General features: G+C 43.2%; 1 protein-coding gene and 3 non-coding genes across 4 annotated transcripts; all 4 read left to right on the top strand.

Annotated features, from left to right (window-relative positions):
* The first annotated feature begins 464 nt into the window (after nucleotides 1-464).
* On the top strand, nucleotides 465-8,705 carry Ncl (nucleolin). The gene is made up of 14 exons (XM_032901530.1): nucleotides 465-644; nucleotides 1,592-1,708; nucleotides 2,823-3,321; nucleotides 3,534-3,725; nucleotides 3,824-3,910; nucleotides 4,092-4,233; nucleotides 4,517-4,641; nucleotides 5,396-5,519; nucleotides 6,035-6,189; nucleotides 6,652-6,775; nucleotides 6,965-7,098; nucleotides 7,690-7,816; nucleotides 8,144-8,367; nucleotides 8,492-8,705. The coding sequence occupies exons 1-14, from the start codon at nucleotides 627-629 to the stop codon at nucleotides 8,566-8,568; spliced, it is 2,145 nt and encodes a 714-aa protein (XP_032757421.1). The 5' UTR covers nucleotides 465-626; the 3' UTR covers nucleotides 8,569-8,705.
* On the top strand, nucleotides 3,956-4,027 carry LOC116899813. Its single transcript, XR_004387813.1, has one exon. It is a non-coding gene; the product is annotated as a small nucleolar RNA SNORD82 (small nucleolar RNA).
* On the top strand, nucleotides 7,204-7,283 carry LOC116899814. The gene has a single exon (XR_004387814.1). It is a non-coding gene; the product is annotated as a small nucleolar RNA SNORD20 (small nucleolar RNA).
* On the top strand, nucleotides 7,876-8,010 carry LOC116899804. The gene has a single exon (XR_004387806.1). It is a non-coding gene; the product is annotated as a small nucleolar RNA SNORA75 (small nucleolar RNA).
* Nucleotides 8,706-23,474: the final 14,769 nt, after the last annotated feature.

Raw genomic sequence — 23,474 nt, 5'->3', positions numbered from 1 at the left:
CGCGGCGAACGTTCTAGGCCCCTGAGAAGTCCACCGGGATGCGCAGGTTTCCGCTACGCGAGGGAAATCCCCGAGAAATGCCCAGACCACCTAATCATAGGCGTCCATGCGGCATCCGGATACCTGAGGGAATCCAGGCCATACCGCCACCTACTAGCGCCTCACTCAAGCCGCGCCAAACTCGCGCGTTTCACTGCGCAGGCGTGTGGCGAGCGGGCGCTCACGAACACTCAAAGGACCAGCACACTGACCAATCAACGCCCGCCTTGGCCAAAACTAGCCCCGCCCTCAAAAGCAGACGTCAGGCTCCGCCCCTAAGAGCCCCGCCCTCCGCACGCTTTAGGCCCGTCCCACGCCGTCCTGGGTTAAGGCTCGCGGTTGGCTCGGGGGACGGACGCGAGCTCTGGTTGGTGGAGGCGAGGTCACGAGAACACCTTCGTCGCCTTTCCAGAGGCGATTACTGGGCAAGCTCAGTCTTTTGCCTCAGACGCTAGCTGTAGCTGGCAGGCGGTTGTACGTGCTCCAGAGTCTTCATTACCCGCCGCTCCAGTCGTCGTCGCGTGGGTTCCGCTAAGCTCTTCTGAGCTGCTCGCTCTCTACACACGCCGTCGCCGTAATCCGCCATCATGGTGAAACTCGCAAAGGTAATAGGCCTAACGCGCGAACACGGACGACTAGGCCTGCTTTCTGAGAGACGCGCGCGCGCCCGTCGCGGAGGGGAGGAGGGCCTGCGCACAGTCCCGGGCGCGTTCGAGGGCGCCATGCTGAGGGAAGTCTCGCGCGACTAGCGGGAGGTCTCGCGGTGTTTGGCCTCTGACTTGGGGGATGAGAGGAGCCGAGGCAGGTTCCGGGAGGGCGATGTAGAGTGCACCGGGGCCGGGGGTCGGTGTGAGGGGAAGTCGGAGGAGTTGAGCGCGGAGAGGGGGTTGGAGGCTCGGCGAGTGAAGTGGGCCAACCTTAAGCGGCTAGCGCTCTCGGGGCCCCGCCTCCCGGCGCACGTGCTCCGGTGCGCGGCCCGCCACGTGGGTTACGGCGCTCCACACGTGTCGCGCGTCCGGGGCAGTGAGGGGAGTGGGAGTACACCGGGAAAGGGGACAGTAGAGTTGGCCTAGTTGGTTACCTAGCGATCCGCAGTCCCTGACCGTGACGGGTAGATCGACACGTGGTGGGCTCCTGAGGTAGCGCGTGGTGACCGGCTAGGTGACTCCACGTGGTTTGGCTGTAAGCGTCAGAAAGTAGGAAGTAGCTCCGATACAGAGATGCTTTTAAGAGGTGCCTTCGAGATAACCCCCTTCCCCAGCAAATAATTAAAATGGAACCTTTAACTGGGTTTTTTTCTTTTTTGTGGAACGTGCCAGAAAATAAAGTGCCACGACTAAGTACTAAGTAGACTTTAAAAACCTGTGGCTGTTTCCCGGTGAAGATTTCTGTCTGTAAGACAAATTATGCGCAGTTCTCAGAAAAATTTGCCAGGAAGAGTGTCGTGCCTGGCCACGAGAAGTCTTTATGCTTGTGTTCTTTAGTAAGAAAGGAGGTGGTGGCCGAGGACAAAGTGGCTTACAATGCGGGTGATTTTTGTGTGCATTTGTAGGCCGGCAAAACCCACGGAGAGTCCAAGAAAATGGCTCCTCCTCCAAAGGAGGTGGAAGAAGATAGTGAGGATGAAGAAATGTCAGAAGATGAAGATGACAGCAGTGGAGAAGAGGAGGTAGGATGCTATTTGAAAAATTGTGTGATTTGCAGTGGTAGATTGACTGGAAGTATCAGAAATAACAGTCAATTCGGGGGGTGTCTGGGCAGAGTTTCGTATGTTGTATTGAGTAGAGTTTACTGTAGATTTGTGGGGTGGTTTTCCCTCCGTTTTGGGGAAAATTGCTTATTCTAGCCTAATTTTTATTCAGTCCATGGTCACTTGGCTTTGTGAATTTTGGCAGGACATTATGACAGGAAGCTGTAGACCAGCCTAACCTCAGATAGAGTCTCCTGAATTAGGTGTTAGCCACAGTATCCAGACAAATGACAAGTTTAGTGAGAAACCCAGACTTTAGGGGTTTAGGTAGAGATGGAATCAGGGTCTCAGCTTAGGTGGTACCATGTGAGTTTTTTGGGGTTACCCCCCCTTCTGCTATGTATTAAGGGACTGACTAAGCTGGACACTTTAAAGGAGAGGGTAGCTTTTTTAGATTCTTGTTCTCTAAGCAAAATTTATTATTTCCTGTATTCTTTATCTGACATGTTTTGTTTTTGCAATACTGGTCCCTATTACTGAGCTTCAGCTTATTTGAATCTTAATTCCAATCATTGTTCAAAATACATTGTATAGGTAGAAAGCTGCTAATTACCCATTTGCTAGATATGACATTCCCAAGTTTCATTTGAAGACAATCTAGCACACAGGAGACAGAAATAGGGAAAATAGGCAAGCTGGGAGTACATAGTGAAACCTTATCTCAGGACAGTTTTTATGGTCATGCTCAATCAAATTTCTTAGAAAAGCTCAGGTGCTGAGTTAAGAGTCCAGTTTTTTAAGCATTGAAGGCCATGTATCCTTATTTAAGGGTTTAATGTTTATCTTTATGTGTGTGAGTGCATTAAGCATGCTTGAATAGAATGCTAAAATAGAATGTACTTGGATATCCTGAAACTGGTGTTACAGCTACATGTGGATGTTAAACTTGTCATAAGAGTAACAAATGCTCTTAACTTCTGAGCCATCTCTCCAGTTCTTGACTTTTTAAAAACATATCTAATGTCCATCTTGTGTTAGTAACTTAACATAGCATTGGATATAGAGGAATGCTTATGATTTGTTTGCTTTCAAGGTTGTCATCCCTCAGAAGAAAGGCAAAAAGGCTACCACAACTCCAGCAAAGAAGGTGGTTGTTTCACAAACAAAAAAGGCTGCAGTTCCCACACCAGCTAAGAAAGCAGCTGTTACCCCAGGCAAAAAGGCAGCAGCCACACCAGCCAAGAAAGCTGTTACACCAGCCAAAGTAGTTCCAACACCTGGTAAAAAGGGAGCTGCACAAGCAAAAGCATTGGTACCAACTCCTGGTAAAAAGGGAGCTGTCACTCCAGCCAAGGGGGCTAAGAATGGTAAGAATGCCAAGAAGGAAGACAGTGATGAGGATGAAGATGAAGAGGATGAAGATGACAGCGATGAGGATGAAGATGAAGAGGATGAATTTGAGCCACCGGTAGTAAAAGGAGTGAAACCAGCAAAAGCAGCTCCTGCTGCTCCTGCCTCAGAGGATGAGGATGAGGAAGAAGATGATGATGATGAAGATGATGATGATGAAGAGGAGGAGGAGGAAGAAGATGGTGAGTTAGAGCTTAGGATATTGAGTACTGCGTGTACACTCCCTGACCATCATGGTTGGATTAAACACTCATATTTTATGCTTTTAATTCTTTCCATAACTTAATGGGTTTTCATTTCCTTTTCAAGGTTTTCCTTTTTTAAGTATTTGTAGTGTTTATGTTGTCTGGATTGGTAGCAAATGCATTTGCCTACTGAGCCATCTTTCTTTCAGACTCTGAGGAAGAAGTTATGGAGATCACACCAGCCAAAGGAAAGAAAGCTCCTGCAAAAGTTGTTCCTGTGAAAGCCAAGAGTGTGGCCGAGGAGGAGGATGATGATGATGAAGATGAAGAGGAGGATGAAGATGATGATGAAGAGGACGATGAAGAGGAGGATGAAGAGGAGGATGAGGAAGAAGAGGAAGGTAACCAGATTAACTTCTAAAGTATGCTGACTTAAGTAATGCTTAATGGAAATGCTAAAAAGTCTGTGTACTCATGAATGACATTTTAAAACATGCAGAACCTGTTAAAGCAGCACCTGGAAAACGGAAGAAGGAGATGACCAAGCAGAAAGAAGCCCCTGAAGCCAAGAAACAGAAAATAGAAGGTAAGCCTGCAAAATAGGGACTTAAAAGGAGATCAGAGTAGCAGTAGCACAAGTGATGACTAACAAAGGGACTTAATACTGAAACATCTGGGGTTGAAATGCAGTATGCTGATGTGCTTTATAGTTTATGATGAAATTCACTTGTATGCTTAAGTGGACTAAAAGCTCATTTTTTATGCAGGCTCAGAACCAACTACACCTTTCAACCTGTTCATTGGAAACCTTAATCCAAACAAGTCTGTTGCTGAATTAAAAGTTGCCATCAGTGAACTTTTTGCTAAAAATGATCTTGCTGCTGTGGATGTCAGAACTGGTACAAATAGGTATGTTTTTCATTAAGTGGTGTGTGTGTATCAGCTAGTATTTTTACCTTCCAGTTGTGTTCTTCCACGCCCTTAAATACTGGGATACTTAGCAGGGTCCATGCCAGCTACTGCTGTTATAGTATGATGAATGAAGAAACCAAGGACATGGACTCGATTTTATGGGATATAAGAATGATCTGGTTTTATTTTGTTAGTGTTGTACATGCTGCCTGTGTTCGTACCACACGGTACAGGTGTAGATCACCTTATGCCTATAATCTTGTTTTTTACTTTTTTCAAGGAAATTTGGTTATGTTGATTTTGAGTCTGCTGAAGACCTAGAAAAGGCCCTGGAGCTCACTGGTTTAAAAGTGTTTGGCAATGAAATTAAACTAGAAAAACCAAAAGGAAGAGATAGTAAGAAAGGTATGTAAAAGAGTGTGGGTAACTCGGCACTAATGCTTAGGAGATAGTCTTGTCCCCCTTTCTCCCTTAGTTTCATCCTCATTGTGAACCAGTGAAATGATGTGGATCATGTGATGACTGACAGATTTGATTCCTGGGATGTGTCAGGGCTGGCAGGATGGTTAGTTGAGTAAAGATGCTAGCTACAAAATTTGATCTCTACAAGCCACATGAAGAAGAGAAGAAACAGTGTGTTTCAGTGTGCTAGTGCAAATCCAGCACTCAGGAGGCAGAGGCAGGGGGATCTGAGTTTTGAGGCCAAAAAACAAAGCAATTCTAGGACAGCCAGGACTATTAACACTTTCAAAAACTCCCAAGTTGTCCTCTGCCTACATGTGTGTCATGGCATGCTTGAGGCTTACATATCTCTTGAAATGAATTCTTGTTATCTATTTTAAGTTTGAGAATTTGGACTTTGAAGTGTAATGTTATATTATACAGTGTAATACATACAGTCTAGGGGAAATATATACATGTAAACAAGTAAGAGGTGAGCCTCATCTGAGACTGGACAGAAGTTTGAGTCACCAGGTAGGTAGGTGATTAAGTGCTGACAATTGGACATGGGTCCTCTTTGTGCAAAAGGCTAGTAACCATTGAGCCACCTCTCCATCCCCCTTTTTTTAAAGCACAGATCCTTATCCTTTACAGGAGCTATTTGCTTTATTCTCTTGTGACTTCTAAAATGATGTTCTTAAATCTTGTTTCAATATAGTTCGAGCTGCAAGAACACTTTTAGCCAAAAACCTCTCTTTCAACATCACTGAGGATGAATTAAAAGAAGTGTTTGAAGATGCTGTGGAGATCAGATTAGTCAGCCAGGATGGGAGAAGTAAAGGGTATGTTTTATTCCTTTGAATGTTAAGTTTTAGTAGCAGAATTTCAGAGTTTGTTATCTTCTCCTACCCTCCCCTTAATAATCTCAAGTAGTCTTCATAACCAGAAAAAACAGAATACCTGGTCCTTTGACCTCCATCTCCCAAGTTCTGAAATTAAAAATGTTCAACCATTGGGTCTTGAAGCTGTGATAAATTTTATAGCTGGCCTCAATCCAAATTGGCATCTTTGGCCACCAGTGCTATCCTTGCCTATTTTATGAGATAAACGTGATTCTAGGCAGTTCAGTCTATTATTGTATCTGCTTTTTCTCCTCCTTACATAATAGGTGGCCAGCTTCAAGAATGATTTCAGAGGAGCTAATACAGTAAAAGAACTGTAAAAGCTGTTTGGTGGTCATAACCACCTGTTTCAGTCAGTCACATGCAACTTAAGTCCTTACATCATAATATGCTTGAGTGACATTTTGTCTAATGCATTAAGTGAATTGTGCTTATAAACTCTTAATCTCTTTTAGGATTGCTTATATTGAATTTAAGTCTGAGGCTGATGCAGAGAAAAACTTGGAAGAAAAGCAGGGAGCAGAAATTGATGGACGGTCTGTTTCACTCTACTACACTGGAGAGAAAGGACAAAGGCAAGAGAGAACTGGAAAGAATAGCACTTGGAGTGGTAAGTTAAGGTTTAATTGTATAGTTGGGGTGGGAATCATTTGTATCTTTGCTTTTATGTTTAGCTAGAATTAATTCACCTTTGTTCATATAGCTCATGCTTAGTCTTCATGAATGAAAGCTATTTGAAATCATATCCGTTGGAGTGTAGTAGGCAAATACAGCTTTGTTGGGTATTTTTTCTGCTTTAAATGGCTTAAACTATATTTTGGAAAAAAATGCTAGGAATCATCTAGTTAGATTGTTACAGTGTATGATGGGTTTACACTGTGGTGGTGTTGGTAGTCTTAGGATTATGGTATATGTGGTCCATGGTTAAAGTGCCATTGTTTCAGTTAACATGTAGCCACCTTGTGTGAAATAGGTTAGAAACATGCTTTATATGTGGTCCACTTACTGAGAGCTTTAATACACACAGACTTATTCTAACATGCGTTGCTAATGTGTATCATTGTACTTACAGGTGAATCAAAGACTTTGGTTTTAAGTAACCTTTCCTACAGTGCAACAGAAGAAACACTTCAGGAAGTATTCGAGAAAGCAACCTTTATTAAAGTGCCCCAGAACCCACATGGCAAATCTAAAGGGTAAAATAATATTTATGTTACATGTGGGCTGTACATACTCCTACACAAAGAGTAAGACTGTCCAATTAGCTAAAAAGAAAAAAAACTAACGTTTTTAGCTATCCAAAGGCTAAGTACAGCATTGGTAATAACCTGCTGATGCCATGTGTTTCTAAGCTTTATTCTGAAAACTGATTTTTCAATCCTCAGGTATGCATTTATAGAATTTGCTTCATTTGAAGATGCTAAAGAAGCTTTAAATTCCTGTAATAAAATGGAAATTGAGGGCAGAACAATCAGGCTGGAGTTGCAAGGACCCAGGGGATCACCTAATGCGAGAAGTCGTAAGTCCCTTGACATGTGTGACTTGGGTTGGATGACATTTTGATTTTATGTGTGTCCATGCTCACTTGGGGCTGGTTTTTTGTTGTTGCTGAGTACATGACAACTGGATATGATGACTGATTACCTGAGAAATAACTGATGAAATCTCAAGAAAATTCCTCTAGATAGTCAAGTTCTGATCCAGCTATGTCAGCTCAAAGCAGCAACTTTTGGATTTGATTGCCCTGAGTTCACTTAGATATGTCTGATCCAGTCTAATAGCTTTTACCTTAGTTTATCTGCATTAGTTGATTTTTCTGGTAAAAAACAAGACATTGTACAATATCGGTGTCAGAGATGACTGGCTCAGCAGTTAAGAGGACTGACTACTTTGAGAGGATTTGGGTTCAAATCCCAGCATCCACATGGCATTTCACCTGTCTGTAACTCTTAAGATCTGACACCCTCATAGATAAAATGAATATAGATTGACAAAACACCAATATGCACAAAAATTTTTTTAAAAAGGAATCTACTTTAGCTGAAGGTGGCAGTACTTACCATGGGTTCATAGAGAAACCTGTAAAAACAGGCATTTTTTTCTCTTCCAGAGCCATCCAAAACTCTGTTTGTCAAAGGTCTGTCTGAGGATACCACTGAAGAGACCTTAAAAGAATCATTTGAGGGCTCTGTTCGTGCAAGAATAGTAACTGATCGGGAAACTGGTTCTTCTAAAGGGTAAGAAAGCATAGTGTTTCTTTTTAGTGAATTCTGCGTGGAGAACTTGGGTCTGCAGTATCTTCTCATTGAGCTCCTTTCTGTCAACCAGTGACAGATTATGGATTCGCACGAGAAGAAGAGAAAGTTCACAGAACTAGCACTTAATCTTCTGTTTTTGCAGGAGATCTATTTGGCTGTTATGTGAGACATTCAGAGATAACTGGGCCTCTAAGAGTACTTTCTGTATGGTCACTGTATTAGTCTATGTGGGTCACTTGGTGCTTATTGTGTTACTTTTAAAGGTGCTTACTTAATTTAAAATGGGTGGTTTTTACTGTGTTTTAGGTTTGGTTTTGTAGACTTTAATAGTGAGGAAGATGCCAAAGCTGCCAAGGAGGCCATGGAAGATGGAGAAATTGATGGAAACAAAGTTACCTTGGACTGGGCCAAACCTAAGGGTGAAGGTGGCTTTGGTGGTCGAGGTGGAGGCAGAGGAGGTTTCGGAGGCAGAGGTGGTGGCAGAGGCGGAAGAGGCGGATTTGGCGGAAGAGGCCGGGGAGGCTTTGGAGGTAAAGAAGGAAAAGGAACTAGAACCTCTATGTGGTTCCTAAACCTGTGTCCTAACCAACTACCTTGAGCGGGGAGGTCTGTTCTTAACTGTACCAGCCTTTCATGATGTTTTTCCTTCTGTAGGCAGAGGAGGCTTCCGAGGCGGCAGAGGAGGCGGGGGAGACTTCAAGCCACAAGGAAAGAAGACGAAGTTTGAATAGTTCCTTCCATCCCATTCTTTCCCTCTTCATTTTAAAGAAAGGACTCTGGAGTTTTTACTCTGTTACCTGTTGAATGACAGAGCCTTTTAAGGACATTCCAAGACAGTAAAGATCCTAAACTCTGTTGCCAGACTTAATACTTCCTAGAGGTTACATTTGGATTGTTGCTTAAGAGCTTGACAAGACCAGCTCTGCCCAGTGGGAATTGGAGTTGTGTTCCTACTGCTTTCCAGCTACAAATGTGGAGATTGGTGGGTGGTTTCATGATTCTAATCTGGATGATTTAATATTTCATTTGTACCTTAGATGGGTGTGTTCTGTGTTGGAAATGCCATACAAGAGCTTGTGTGGAATATTCTATTCCCAGAACAATAAGAAAAGTATAGCGTAATCTGAAATGACCTGGACAAGATATGGTGGCACATGCCTTTTAACTCCACATGGGAGGGAGACGCAGGCAGATAAGAGTGAGGCCATCCTGGTATACAGAGTGAGTTCCAGAACAGTCAGATCCTGTCTTGAAAAAGACCAAGGGGAAAAAAAAAGATAACACAGGCAACCAACCAAATACAAGTTTTGGCCACTGAATACTAAGTCTCAGCAGCCAGGTGTTAGTGACATAATCCAATCCCAGGGAGACAAAGGCCATCTCTGAGTTCAATGCTGGCTGGGTCTGCAGAACTGAGTTGCAGGACAGTGAGGGATACATGAGAACCCTGTCTTGAAAAATCCAAGAACAAAACCTGTCAAGTCTTAGAGAAACTTTGGAAAACAAAATTTGTAAGTTGCAGCTGATTATAGTGTTCACCTAATTGCAGAGAGGGAACCCAGTGGCCTTTTTGACTTGACTTAATAGGAAGTTTGTGCCAGAATAGAGGTCCAGTATTATTAGGAATACAATGGCCCTTGACCTTTGTACTTTGACTTCCAGTGGTCTATTAAGGATGTACTATCATAACTATTTTAGCATAAGGCATGGGTGCTTAGATACCTTAATAGAAATTATTTCCTAATAATTTTTCCATGTCCCACTCCGAACAAATTGACATTCAAGAAAGGTCAGCTTTCTCAGCAATCCCAAAGGGTTGCTCTTAGAACCTGCCTTGTGTGTGTGGTGTGACCATTGCAGTCTCTGCCCTGTTTAAAAGTGAGATAGGATGGCATGGGCATTAGATTTGTATAGTGGGAGCAGTTTAGTGGGTTCTTTTGCTGGGGAGGGGAGCCCTTGGTTCTGCTAGCCTCCTAGGTTAAAAGATACTGGCTTGTAGCTGAAGACTTTTAATCCAGAAAGGTAGACCAATTTGAGGCTAACCTGTAGAGTTCCAGAATAGCCAGGGCTATTCAGAACACCCCAAGACAAAGAAAAGATACAACTCTGGTGCTAGCAGGCATATAATTTGTGGATTGAGGAGATAGTTCCACATTCTGTAGGGTCATCAGAAGATTTTACAGTTGAATAACTCTCCCTAAACTGGAGGGACTTGACATTTTTTCCCCCCCTTCGGAGCTGGGGACTGAACCCAGGGCCTTGTGCTTGACAGACATTTTATAAAAGCAGTAAACTCCCTTCCTGAAATGGATGTTTTCTCATCCAGCAGGTGGCAACATAAGGACATGAGAACTGAAGGGTGGAGGGAAGGCAGTTAATCTGCCTTTACCTAATATATAAACACCAAGCTCATTCTGGTGGTAGAATAGCCACAGCACTGTGGAGGTCTTTAAAGCAGCAAAGCTTTTCTCACTTGAAAGACTCCTGACCATTTCTCACCTTTTGACTGTGTGCACACTAGCCTATCAATGTGGCTTGTTAAAGATGCTAATAATTTGGAGTTGCCTAATCTAATTTTCAGTTTACCTATATCTACTGCCTTAACCTATTCAACTCTTAGGAACACAGGCAGATGCTAGGGGCATAGTTCTGACTATACTGAGGTAGGAAGGGAAAAAGGCAAGGGTTAAAATTTTCTTTTTCTGTGTGGGATTTTGGCCTGCATATAAGGGTGCTGTGTGTATGCCTGGTACCCGGAGTCTAGAAGAGAGGGTTCAGATTGTCTTGGAACTAGTAACAATTTCAAGACAATACTGGGAATTGAACTTGCATCTACTTATAGAAGAGTAGCAAGTACTATTAACTGCCAAGCTAGCTCTGTAGCCCTAGGATTAGCATCTAACAGGCTAATTTCATCCAGTTAGTGGTAAACCTTTTGCCACAGAATAAAAGGGCTCTCACAGCCCTACAGAGGAAAAACTCATTTTGGTTGCTGTCCTCTATTAAGTGCCTACTAAATGCTTGCTAAGTGTTAAGAGATGATAGAACTGATTCCAGGGAATATTCAACATATTATAGGAGGGGACTTTCAGGCCAGTTAATCTGTTCTTATGGGATCTTTCTGCCTTTTGAAATAGGGTCTCTTGGTTTCTTCTGAGCTTCATACTCCCTACAAGCTTCCAGGTGTTTCTGGCAGTAGGAAAGTGGGGATTAGCAATGCATGCCATCTCAGTTGCTTTTTATCTGGGTTTCAGGGATCCTGGTCATCAAGTTCTCACTGGTAAATCCTCAAGACCTCCATCTTGGTTTTTGAGACAGGGTCTTTAGCTCTATGGCCACCATGGAACTAAATAGGTAGACTATGCTGGCCTCAAGGTCTGTCAGAGGCCTGTGTCACCGTGTCAGGCTCCGTTATAAACAATATCGAAGGGTAGGCCCATTTTAATCCTTAAAACATTTCTAGGTTTATTTGGGGGGTGATTTTATTTTGAGTAGGGTTTTACTGTGTATCCCTGATTGTCTTTGAGATTGGTATCTTCAACTCCCAAGTGCTGAGATTTACAGGCATGCACAACCACACTCAGTGCTTAGGTTCTAACTAAATTTTCATCCATTATTTTTCAAATAATGCCTTTTAGTCCCATTCATTCTCTACTGGATTCTGTTAACCTGATAATGACATTGAAGCTAGTTTTTTCCTATGTTTTTTCTCTTTGAATATTAATTTGGATGCTTTCTACTGGTCTGGTTTCTAGTTAAATGATTCTTCTGCTAAGGCCTTTTAGTGAAGCTTTCAGGTATCTTTAGGTGGTTTTTAAATGTATTTTATGTGTATAGGTGTTACCATCTTTGCATGCAGTGCTACAGGAGGCCAGAAGAGGGCGGCTCTTCCAGTACTTGTGAGCTACCATGTGGATACTGTGACTCAAACTTGGTTTTTCTGTACAGCTGAGCCATCTAGCCCTTAAAGTGTCTTCTTTCTCTTCTAGGATTTTCATGGTTTCTAGTTTACAAAGCCCCCACTTAATCATTTAAACTTCTACCGTAATTGAAGTCATCTGTAAATTTTTTATGTGCATTGGTATTTGGCCTGTGTGTGAGGGAGTCAAATCTTCCATGTCAAACAGTTGTGAGCTGCCATGTGGGTGCTGGGGATTGAACCTCAGTCCTCTGAAGAATAATCAATGCCCTTAACTGCTGAGCCACCTCCTTATTTGTAATTTCTTTTCTTTTTTTTTTCGGAGCTGGGGACCGAACCCAGGGCCTTGTGTTTGCTAGGCAAGTGCTCTACCACTGAGCTAAATCCCCAACCCCCTTATTTGTAATTTTAACATGAGTTGTTGTTGAGTACTTGTTTAGATTATGGAACGTTTCTCTTTATTGTATGCCTAAACTGAACATTGACCCACATTTAGAGGCTGTATACTGAGACTTAGATTTATTTAGTCTTGCTAATTCAAGTACATTTTGTTTGTTCTGGCATTCTGCTTTTAGTCCTATACCTAAGCTGTTACCGTTCTAACTTCTGCTTTTCTTCCCTTAAGTAGTATCTTGTATGTTGCTAGTGATAAGTAGCTCGCAGAATCTGAGTTTCTTCGTTTTTCATAGAATGTGAGATTTACTTTAAAGCCACTTATTCATCCTAAGAATACCAGCTGTGTTTTTTCTTGAGCCATTGTAGTCACTAAGAAAGTCATTGTAAGTCATTGTAAGTCACTAAGAAAGTAAGGAGTTTCTCAGTTTCACACTGGCTGTTCTTGCAGAGGACCCCAGTTCAGTTCTCAGCAACCAGATAGTGCTTCACTGTGACTGTAGTCCCAGGGATCCAAGGTCCTTTTCTCTTCTCTTGGTACTTTGTGGTGCAGAAGCATAAATACTAGCAAAACACCCATATACATAAATTAAAAATGAAAAGGAAAATTAAAAATTTAGAAGTTGGAAGCAACTTTTATGTCAAATTTACTGTTCCTGTTAATGGTTTCCCCAAATTTCCAGACTCAGTTCTTCAGCCTCTCCTTAGTGTACCCCACTATTGCCCATAAAACAGACCAATCTTGGCACACCTGTAGAAAGTGAGGCTAAATGCTGAGTTTGAGGGTATGAGCCTTAGTTCTATCTGGTAGTTATTTTTATACTACCAGGACCTCGGCTTATACATATAATTGATTGCAGTTTTTCTTGGTTTTGATTTTTCCTTTCTCTGTTGGATTTCATTGGAGTCTCTCTTACTCTGTAGACCAGCTGGCCTTTGACTCCCAGAGCTGTCTGTACCTTCTGAGTGCTGGGATCAAAGCCATGTTTAATCACTCTTGATCTGCAGTTTTTCATTTTGGTGGTCTAGAGCCAGAGAATGGATTTGCAGCTGGTATCTGTGTTGGCTAATCAGTTGTGAACTTGGTTGGACTGATAAGTTGTCTAGGTTATCAGTGAATTAGTTACTTTTACATGCTATGACATGACATAATATCTCACCAAAGCAATATAAAGAAAAGGTTTATTTTGATTCATAGTTCCAGAATACAGTTCATCAGGACAGGGACAAGGACATCAGGGTGCCAGGCGCTTGAATCAGCTGGTCATGTTGCATCTATAGTTAGGGAAAAGAGTGATGGATACTTGTATTCAGCTAGCTTTCTCCTTTCCATACAGACCAGGACTCCAAACTGGGGTAGAGTGAACTACCTTCAACCAATTGAGATAATTTCTCATAGGCATAGCCAGAGGATAACCTGATAGATAATCCCCTACAGATATGCCTAGAAACGTCTTCTATTTTGTTCTAGATTCAGTTCAGTTGACAATGTGTTGCTTCATACTACTGAGTGTGTCTGAGGGCATTTCCAGAAAGGACTAGCTGAATTAGGAAGACCCACCTTAAATGTGGGTGGTGTCATCCCTATATAGGCCAGGGTCTTAGACTGGATAAAAAGACAAAAAAGAGAAAGCTAACTGAGTACTTAGATTGCCTCTTTGCTCCCTAATCTGTCCCCACATGAGCAAGCAGACTTATTCCCAGTTGTGACTCTTGTTATACCTTTTCCTGCCAAACCATGAGCTAAGAGAAATGTCTTCCCTTGAGTTGTATCTTGTATGTTATTACAGGGAATCTGAGGTTTTTTTTAATAGAATATGATGAGGTTTAAAGCCACTTAATGTGTACGTCCTAAGAATATCAAACTCTTTAGATCATAGGTGAGAAAGAATGGATATCGGATTCAACCTTGGTGGTTCTCAAGATTGAAATAGCTTTAGGAAGTAGTGAAGTTTCTGAGTGTCAGCAGATTTCTTTGCAAAGCAATTTTGATAGAGAATCCTTTGTTTCTTTGTTCTATCATAACACATTTTCCCAGGGTTTGATCATTTGGAAGGGTGCCATCACTAGTTTCTTCTAAATCAAAGATTGCAAGTTTTCTAGGGTATCAAAATGGTAACTTTTGGACCCCAAATAGGAAGACATTACATTTGTTAAAAATTACCTGCAATTGGGCCGGTGAACTCACTTGGTAAAGGTGCCTGCCACCAAGCCTGACAGCCTGTGCTTCATCTCTAGAACATGTAAAGGTAGGAGGAGAGAACCAACAGATTTGTCTCACATCTACTCAAAGGCAAGCATGTACCTGAACATATTTATCACACTAAATGTTTAAATAATTTACATCCATAAGGTAAACCATGGGAAGGTTAAAACCTCTAGTGTTTCTAGATCTGGGGTTTTTTTTGTTTGTTTGTTTTTTGTTTTCCCCTTTAGGAAAAAATGACTTGCTGACAGTTTGGGAAACTGATTCAGGACATGCTAGAACCCAGCAAGGAACACTTAAGCACAGTTTCCCCTGTTTATGAATACAATAGCTGAGAGACAAGGTGTGGTTAAATTGGTGACTTCCACCAATGGTGACAAAACTCTTTAGAGATAGGAAGTTCTACACACAGCCTTAGGTAGTGACTTGAGAGTGTCCTTTTAAACAAAACAAAACAAACAAACAAAAAAAAACAATGCAACTGTATGGTGGTGAACACAGCACTCAGGACAGAGGCAGGAGGATCAGAAGCTCTCTGCTACCATAAAGAGGTATGAACAGTCATTCAATGTTCCACAGCAAACCCAGTTCATGCTAACCACATCACCAGGAGAAACTACTAGTGATTTCTGTTCTAACCAAAACCGGATAGATTTCATGCCTGTGTTCAGTTCTCTTTCCTGTCTTTTGGTGTGGGAGGATTTAGTTTGCCTTACCTGTCATCCAATTTCCTCCACCCTCATCCCGCCTTTTGTGTTTGTAACAGCATCACAGTGTAGGCTAGGGTTGCCTTGAATTCTTACCTGTCCCTGCCTCCTAGGTACTGGAATTAAAGGAGTATCTGACCTGCACTTAAAATTCAGCCAGGCAGTGGTGGTGCATTTCTTTAATCCTAGTACTCTGGAGGCAGGAGCAGGTGGATCTCTTGAGTTCAAAGCCAGCCTGTTCTACAAAGTGAGTTCTAGGACTACACAGTGAAACCTTGTCTCGAAAAACAAAATTTCTCCCCAATACTAGGGAATACGACTCAAGCTTCTCACATATTCTGTAAGTACTCAACCACTGAATTACATCCCCATGCCTCTAATCTCCTTTAATTGAGCTTTCTTTATACAACACTTCAACTAGAAATGATCTTAGCATTTGGAAGGCTGAAGAAGTATCATGAATGGTTAGCAAGCCTGGGCTACAAAGTGAGACCCTATGTCAAAAACAAATTAAGATGACTCAGTGGAAAAGAGATTGTTGCTCAAAGCCATATGACCTGAGGGGACCCATGGTAGAAATAGCACTAATTCTAAAAGTTGTCCTCTGACCTCCATACATATGTGTATGCCCTCTTTCCCACCCCCCCCCCTCTCTCTCTCTCTCTCTCTCTCTCTCTCTCTCTCTCTCTCACACACACACACACACACACACACACACACACACACACACACAGAGAGAGAGAGAGATAAAAAAACACAAATGAAAAAAACTTGCTTTTATGTTTTTTGTTTTTTTTTTTCTGTTTGTGACAAGGACTCCCTGTCTAGCTCTGTCCTAGATCCTAGGCCCCTGGGTGGCCTTGAACCTGCATCAGATGTTCCTGTCTCTGCCTCTCTCTAGTGTCAGGATTTCAGACATAGACCATCATGCCTGACTAAATAGGTGTATCTTTAAATGTATTTCTAAGAGTGATGTTTTCAGTTTTGCTGACTTCATTCTATCATTTGAGGCCTGCCTGTCTACAGAGTGAGTTCAAGACAGCCAGAGAAACTCTGTCTCCATGAACCAAAAATAAACAAAAAAAAATGTAGAAGTGCTCAAAAGATGCCCCCCTACTCTCCCCACATGCAGTATGGCACACACACACATGTATACACACACTCACACACATAATTACCACTACTGCTACTATATCATCATAATAATAATACATGGTGGTTGCACCTTTAATCCCAGCACTCAGGAGGCAGAAGCAGGTAGATCTCTTTGAATTTGAGGCCAAATATAACTTTATCCTCATTATCCACAGACTTCATATTTGCAAATTTATCTACTTGTTAAAATGTGTGACTCAAGGGATGGAGAGATGGCTCAGCAGTTAAGAGCACTGACTGCTCTTAACCTGAGTTCAATTCCCAGCACCAACCACATGGTGGTTCATGACCACATGTAATGGGATCCAATACCCTCTTCTGCCTGAAGACAGCTACCATGTACTCATAAATCTTTAAAAAAATTTTGTGATTCAAATTAGTACTTGAGGGGCTGGAGAGATGGTACAGCAATTAAGAGCACTTGTTCTTTTAGAGGACCTAGGTTCAGTTTCCTATGGAAACTGTGTTTCAGGATGTTCAGGGTCTACATGTTGGGTCACACTGCCTATTAACTCCAGTTCCAGTTCTGACATCCTCTGGTTTCCACTGTGTGTATGTATGTATGTATGCATATGTCTGTGTGTGTATTCAATATATGTGTGTGTGTGTGTACCTGTGTGTGTATATATACGTGTGTGTGTGTGAGACACTTATAGGCATAAATGCCATTTATAGACATACAGAGTGGTGAAATCTTTGGTCTATTGACAGTGATCTCTTACTGTTTCCTTTCTCATACTACAATTAATTATGCTTCTTAAATTGTAGTCCCAAGTTTTTGCAGGTTGTATTTTTTTTTTTTTCCGGAGCTGGGGACCGAACCCAGGGCCTTGTGCTTGCTAGGCAAGCACTCTACCACTGAGCTAAATCCCCAACCCCCAGGTTGTACTTTTTAAAAAGAATTATTTACTAATTTTATGAGTACATTGTAGCTGTCTTCAGACATACCAGAAGAGGTCATCAGATCTCATTACAGATGGTTGTGAGCCACCATGTGTTTTCCGGGAATTGAACTCAGGGCCTCTAGAAAAGCAGTCAGTGCTCTTAACCGCTGAGCCATATCTCCAGCCCATAGGTTGTAGTTTTTATTGATGATCTCCCTGTTGAATGTGGTCCCCACATGCAGTTCTAAAGAACTGACTTTAGTTACTAATGCAAGAAAGTTGTGACATTCCTTCTAGGGAAAATTCAGCATAATGTTGCTGGCCATAAGTTCAATGCTAAGGAACCAATAAAGTATACTCAGTAAGTTTGTTTTTACCCCTCTCATCCTAGCAAGGTGTCTTTAAACAGACACGTAAGTTGGGTATAATGGAGCACACCTGTTAAATTCAGTCACTTGAAAGGGGGAGGCAGAAGCATGGTCTGGGCTCTATAATGAGACTCATAAGCCAGTGTTCTACAGACGCACTCTTACACACAACTCGAAGGAATTTGCCAATTATCTAGGAATCCCTTCCATCCAGTCAAGACACTCAAAATCAACCATCATACCTGGTTACCTCAGTGATTTCTCAATTTAGCCTGGAGACAGGAACCTAGGAACCTAGGGATCCCACACTTCACCCTCAAGAAGGACCTTATCTCGCTAGGTACTTGAATAGGAAGAGAATCTATTCAAGAGATTATAGATTTGCAGAAGAATTAGAGGGAATAGAAAAGGGAAAGTCAGGGAGATTCTAGGAGAAAAAGACCAATGGGGAGATCTTACAGATGATCACAGGCAGCGGAGGTTGTAAAGCAGATGACCACTAGAGGGAGACCTGGAGCTACAGGAAACTTGCTAAGCTCTCAACTGCTCATTGGACACAAGGGACAGAGGCCAGCAATGGTTTTCTCTGTTCATCCCAGTGTATGACTGGCTAGTTTCCGCTTTTCCCTTCCAAATCTTGTAATAGCACTTCCATTTATGGTCAGGAATCATACTGGAGCATAAGGGCATCGGGGTATCTCTTTATTTTGTAGGAGGTCTTGAACAGGTGTGTGCCTCGTGTGGCTTACGTGTAACTTCAGACTTCCTAGACAAACTCCTTTAACTGAGGTTCTTCTCAGCACTCTTCTGTAATTTTGCATGGTGGGTGGGGCGTGATGAAATGCAAATGACCAGGGCTGGAAACGCTATATGCACTTGCCCAGAATGCCGGGGATCGATCCATCTTCTCTCCCTCCTTCCCTCCCTCCCTCCCTCCCTTTCTCCCTCCCATCTCTCCTTCCCTCCCTCCCATGTGTACGCATGGGAGCGCATGCGCGCGCGCGCGCGCGCACACACACACACACACACACACACACACACACACAGAGGCAAATAATACTGAAGAAAAATAAAGTGTATTTCCAAAGAAGGAAATAAAGTCTCCCAAAGAGGCACAATGGAGCCAGACAGCAGATCCTCACGGTGCAAGGTTAATGGGTTCTGACTGAGTCTTAGCAGCCCTGAGACCAAAGGGGTAGCTCACAGAGTCTAAGAAAGCCTGAGAAGGTTTTGAGAGCAGAACCCTGACCAAGGGACAAAACAATTCCTGTCAACTTGGATATGGTGTTTGCTTCAAAGTCACTAGGGTCGGGGGAGCAGAGGGAAAAAAGTGAATTCTAGGCTGCAGAGATGGCTCAATGGCTCCTGGGTAAAAGTACCAACTGTGAGAGCATGGCAACCCAGGTTCAATCCCCACAACCCATGTTGGGGAAAAGCTGGATCGGGTGATACACACTTGTAATCCTCGAACCTCCTGAGAGATAGGAGGTGAAGCTGTAAGCATGGCCCAGAAGCTGGGCACCAGTCAGTCTGGAGCACTCAGTGCAGAGGTAGAGGCCGCGCCTTAGGTGGGAGCTGCAGGGTGGTGTGCCTTCAATCCCAGATCAATTCCAGCTCTTGGGAGGCAGAGGCAGGCAGATCTTTGAGTTTGAGGCCTGCCTGTCTACAGAGTGAGTTCAAGACAGCCAGGGCTACACAGAGAAACTTTGTCTCCAGGAACCAAAAATAAACACGAAAATGTAGAAGTGCTCAAAAGATGCCCCCCTACTCTCCCCACATGCAGTATGGCACACACACACTCACATGTATACACACACTCACATGTATACACACACTCACACACACACACACACACATAATTACCACTACTACTGCTACATCATCATCATCATCATCATCATCATAATAATAATAATAATAATAATAATAATTCGTGGTGGCTGCACCTTTAATCCCAGCACTCAGGAGGCAGAAGCAGGTAGATCTCTTTGAATTTGAGGCCAGTCTGGTCTATGTAGCAAATTCAAAGCCAGACAAAGTTACATGGTAAGACCCTGTCTGGAAAAGAAAGGAAAGGGCTGGAGAGATGGCTCAGTGGTTAAGAGCATTGACTGCTCTTCCAGAGTGAACCAGGTTCAATTCCCGGCACCCACACGGCAATGGCTCACAACTTTCTGTAACTCCAAGATCTGACACCCTCGCACAGACATACATGCAGGCAAAGCACCAATGTACATAAAATAAAAATAAATGAAAGTAAGGAAGGAAAACCAGGGATTGGAGAGAGAGCTATTCTTCCAGATGACCCAGGTTTTATTCCCAGCACCCATATGATTCATGACCCCCCTGTAACTACAGTCTCGGGGGTTCCTACACCCTCTTCTGGCACTGCCTTAATCTTAGCACTTGGAAGGCAAAGGTCGGTAGATCACTGTGGGTTCAAGGCCACTGTGGGTTCAGGGCTACACAGTTGAGACCCTGTTTTTGAATTAGATAGCTAATTAAATCATTTAAAAAAGGATTAATCATCTCAGACAGACATTGCTTTATCTAGAAAACCTTACCACGCTGGTTGACTTGGCTTCATCCAGATTTTCTCATAAATTGTCTGATTTTTCTCTAGCTATTAAATTACTTTATTAATTATTCAGGTTTCACGTCTTCTTTTGTACATCTTTGAACATTTTTCTGCCCTGGGGATTTCATCCTTTTTATCTTTTTCATATCCAAGGGCCTGGTTTTCTCTGTGCCAAGTTGTTCATGTTGGCCAGTGATCAAAGGCCACAGGAGCATGGAGCTGAAAGGACAGGCGTCTTAACTTAAATATCCGAGCCTGAGGAGCCTTCCTTTCCTTGCCCTGGACCTCCCCCACTTCCAATTGTTCCCCACCCCTAGTCTCCCTGTGTTGTGTTTTATGAAAAGGAAAAGAAACCAGGAATATGTTTGGTGGAGGAGCAGCATGGTGTGGGGGCAGGGGGTGCCTCTGTGGGCCATGCTGAGGCATCCCTTCCCCATGAGGGACCAGCTACACTTCAGTATAGCATAGGATAGAGTTTATATGGGGCATGGGGAGGGGAGTCCAGGAAGTAGTAGAGTCAGAGAGAGGGAGGGAGGGAGGAGGGGGAGAAAGAGAGAGAGAGAGAGAGAGAGAGAGAGAGAGAGAGAGAGAGAGAGAGAGACTGGCCATGAGCAGAGCAGATGGAGTTGGGGAGGGAAATGAGGAGAGAGGAGGGGACAGAGGGGGAAGAGGGTAAGAGAGCAAGAGAGGAGCAAGAGCATGAGGAGGGGGCAAGCAGCCCCCTTTATAGTGAGTCAGGCACACCTGTCTATTGCCAGATAATTGTAGGGCAGAGCCTAGAAGAAATGCCAGCACCCTGACTTCACATCACCTCTTCAGTGTGGTGCCTCTAGGCGCCAGAAACCTCAAAGGTTGAGATTTGAACATACTTTGGTTTGGTGCCTTGTGTGCTGTGACTTTCACTGTTGCTTTATGTAGAGAACATAGATGCGTAACCATCTGGACGCAGGCCCTGTTATTTTGCACTGTTATTGTGATTGATTCTTTATCTGGAGTTTACTTCGCTATAGGTTCGTTTTCCTATTTCCCAGATATCACTCCTAAGGTGAATGTCTCCGGGAATCGACAGTTCTCTCTTTGTTCATCAGTCCTGATGCTCTCTGGACTGACCCCCGAGCTGCTGAGCATCATGGGTCTGACCAGGCATTGCTCTAGCAGACCATGTAAATGTAACTACTGACTAAGCTGGCTCCCGTTTGCAGTGGAGTTTTAGCCTAGTTCAGTCTTTCGTTTTGATGTGACAAAGGCCGAAAGCAACTTACAGAAGAAGAGTTTATTTAGTACATGGTTCTAGGGGCGTCAAGAGCCCATCATGGCAGGGATGTGTACAACCAAGCAGCAGATGCAGCAGCAGGAGCAGGAAGTAGAGAGATCACATCTTTTACCACAAGCCTGAAGTAGAGAATGGAGGGGGTGGGGTGGGGGAGGAGGACACAGAGGCAGAGAGACAGACAGAGACAGGGGCAGAGACGCAGAGAAAGTGTGTGTGTGTGCTAGAAGCGGGATGGAGAGATAAGGCTATAAAACCTCAAAGCCCACACCCACGGAGGCGCTTCCTCTAGCAATCCACACCTCTCAAGCTTCTCACCACTGTGCCACCAACTGGGGACCAAGTGTTTAAACCTCTGTACATGCAAGGGAGGTTTTACACTCAGATCGTTTAGTCGGTAGCTTCTTTCCTTTTCAAACCTTCTAATCTAGCTTTGATTATTTATTCTTTTAGGTGAACTTTGTGGTGTGTGTGTGTGTGTGTGTGTGTGTGTGTGTGTGTGTGTGTGTGTGTGTGTGTAGGTCTGTATGTATCTGTCTGTCTGTGTCTGTGTGTCCAGAGGTCAGAGGCTGAAGTCAGGATGTCTTCTTTGGTCACATCACTGTATGTTTTGAGGCAGGGTCTCTCTCACTGACTCTTGCTTTTTTAGCTAGACTGGCTGGCCAGCAAATTCCCCAGGGTTCCTTATCTCGTCTCCCCACCCCCAGGCGCTGGGATCACAAACTTCCACAATCATGTCTTGTGCACAGGACCCAAACTCAGGTCCTCACATTTGCACGACGAACACTTTGCTCGCTACCTACTGATCTCTCCCACAAACTGCTTAGAGGACTTCTTAAAAATGCTTCATGGAGCTGGGGAAATGGCTCAGCCTCTAGGCGTACTAGTTCTCGGCACCACAGAATGGCTTACAACTGTTTATATCCAATTCCAGGGAATATGGCACTTTCTTCCAGTAGGTACCAGGAATCACAAAGCTTTCAAAGCACTCATAAACAAAAATTTAAATTGTTTTTTTCTTTTTGTTTCTTGAGACAGGATTTCTCTGTGTAACAGAGCCCTGGTTGTCCTGGACTCACTTTGTAGACATGCTGGCCTTGAACTCACAGAGATCCATATACATATATACATATATATACATTCATATATATATGATCACAGAGATCATATATGTGTGTGTGTGTGTGTGTGTGTGTGTGTGTGTATGTGTGAGTGTGTATGTGCATCCACATGGGACTCACAACCCATCTGTAACTCCAAGTCCAAGGAGATCTGACTTTCTCTTCTGGTATCCTTTAGCACCAAACACACACATGGTACCCAGACATACATGCAGGCAAAATATCCATAACCATAAAGTAATAATAAAAATAAATTTAAAGAGCATTGTAAAGGGCTGGAGAGATGGCTCAGTAGTTAAGAGCACCGACTGCTCTTCCAGAGGTCCTGAGTTCAAATCCCAGCAACCACATGGTGTCTCACAACCATCTGTAATGGGATCCGATGCCCTCTTCTGGTGTGTCTGAAGACAGCTACAGTGTACTCATATACAAAATAAATAAATAAATCTTTTTAAAAAAAGAGCGTTGTAAAATTACTCTTAAAAACTTTAAAAGGAATTTGGAGGACTGAGAGTGTGGGGCGCACCTTTAATCCCAGCACTTGGGAGGCAGAGTCAGGTAGATATCTGTAAGTCTAAGGAGGCCAGCCTGGTCTGTATAGAGAGTTCCAGGACAGCCAGAGCTATACAGAGATATTTTCTACATTGCTACATCTATGCTAGAAGCAAAATACCACTTTAACTTTATTCGTGTGTATGTCTGAGTGTATACAGTGAGTGTGTGTGTCTGATGTGTACAGTGAGTGTGTGTGTGTGTACAGTGAGTGTGTGTGTGAGTGTGTACAGTGAGTGTGTGTGAGTGTGTACAGTGAGTGTGTGTGAGTGTGTACGGTGAGTGTGTGTGAGTGTGTACAGTGAGTGTGTGTCTGAGTGTGTACAGTGAGTGTGTCTGAGTGTGTATAGTGTGTGTCTGAGTGTGTACAGTGAGTGTGTGTCTGAGTGTATAGAGTGAGTGTGTGTGTCTGAGTGTATACAGTGAGTGTGTGTGTCTGAGTGTGTACAGTGAGTGTGTGTGTCTGAGTGTGTACAGTGAGTGT

This window comes from Rattus rattus, chromosome 4, assembly GCF_011064425.1.
Source record: "Rattus rattus isolate New Zealand chromosome 4, Rrattus_CSIRO_v1, whole genome shotgun sequence".
Classification (NCBI taxonomy): Eukaryota; Metazoa; Chordata; class Mammalia; order Rodentia; family Muridae; genus Rattus; species Rattus rattus.
This window is presented reverse-complemented; position numbering and strand designations above follow the sequence as displayed.

Bases quoted from the DNA above. Each gene is read 5' to 3' on its own strand.
- Ncl (XM_032901530.1), top strand. The intron at 3,322-3,533 runs GTGAGTTAGAGC...TCTTTCTTTCAG, and splicing joins GGAGGAGGAGGAAGAAGATG to ACTCTGAGGAAGAAGTTATG. The intron at 5,520-6,034 runs GTATGTTTTATT...AATCTCTTTTAG, and splicing joins CAGGATGGGAGAAGTAAAGG to GATTGCTTATATTGAATTTA.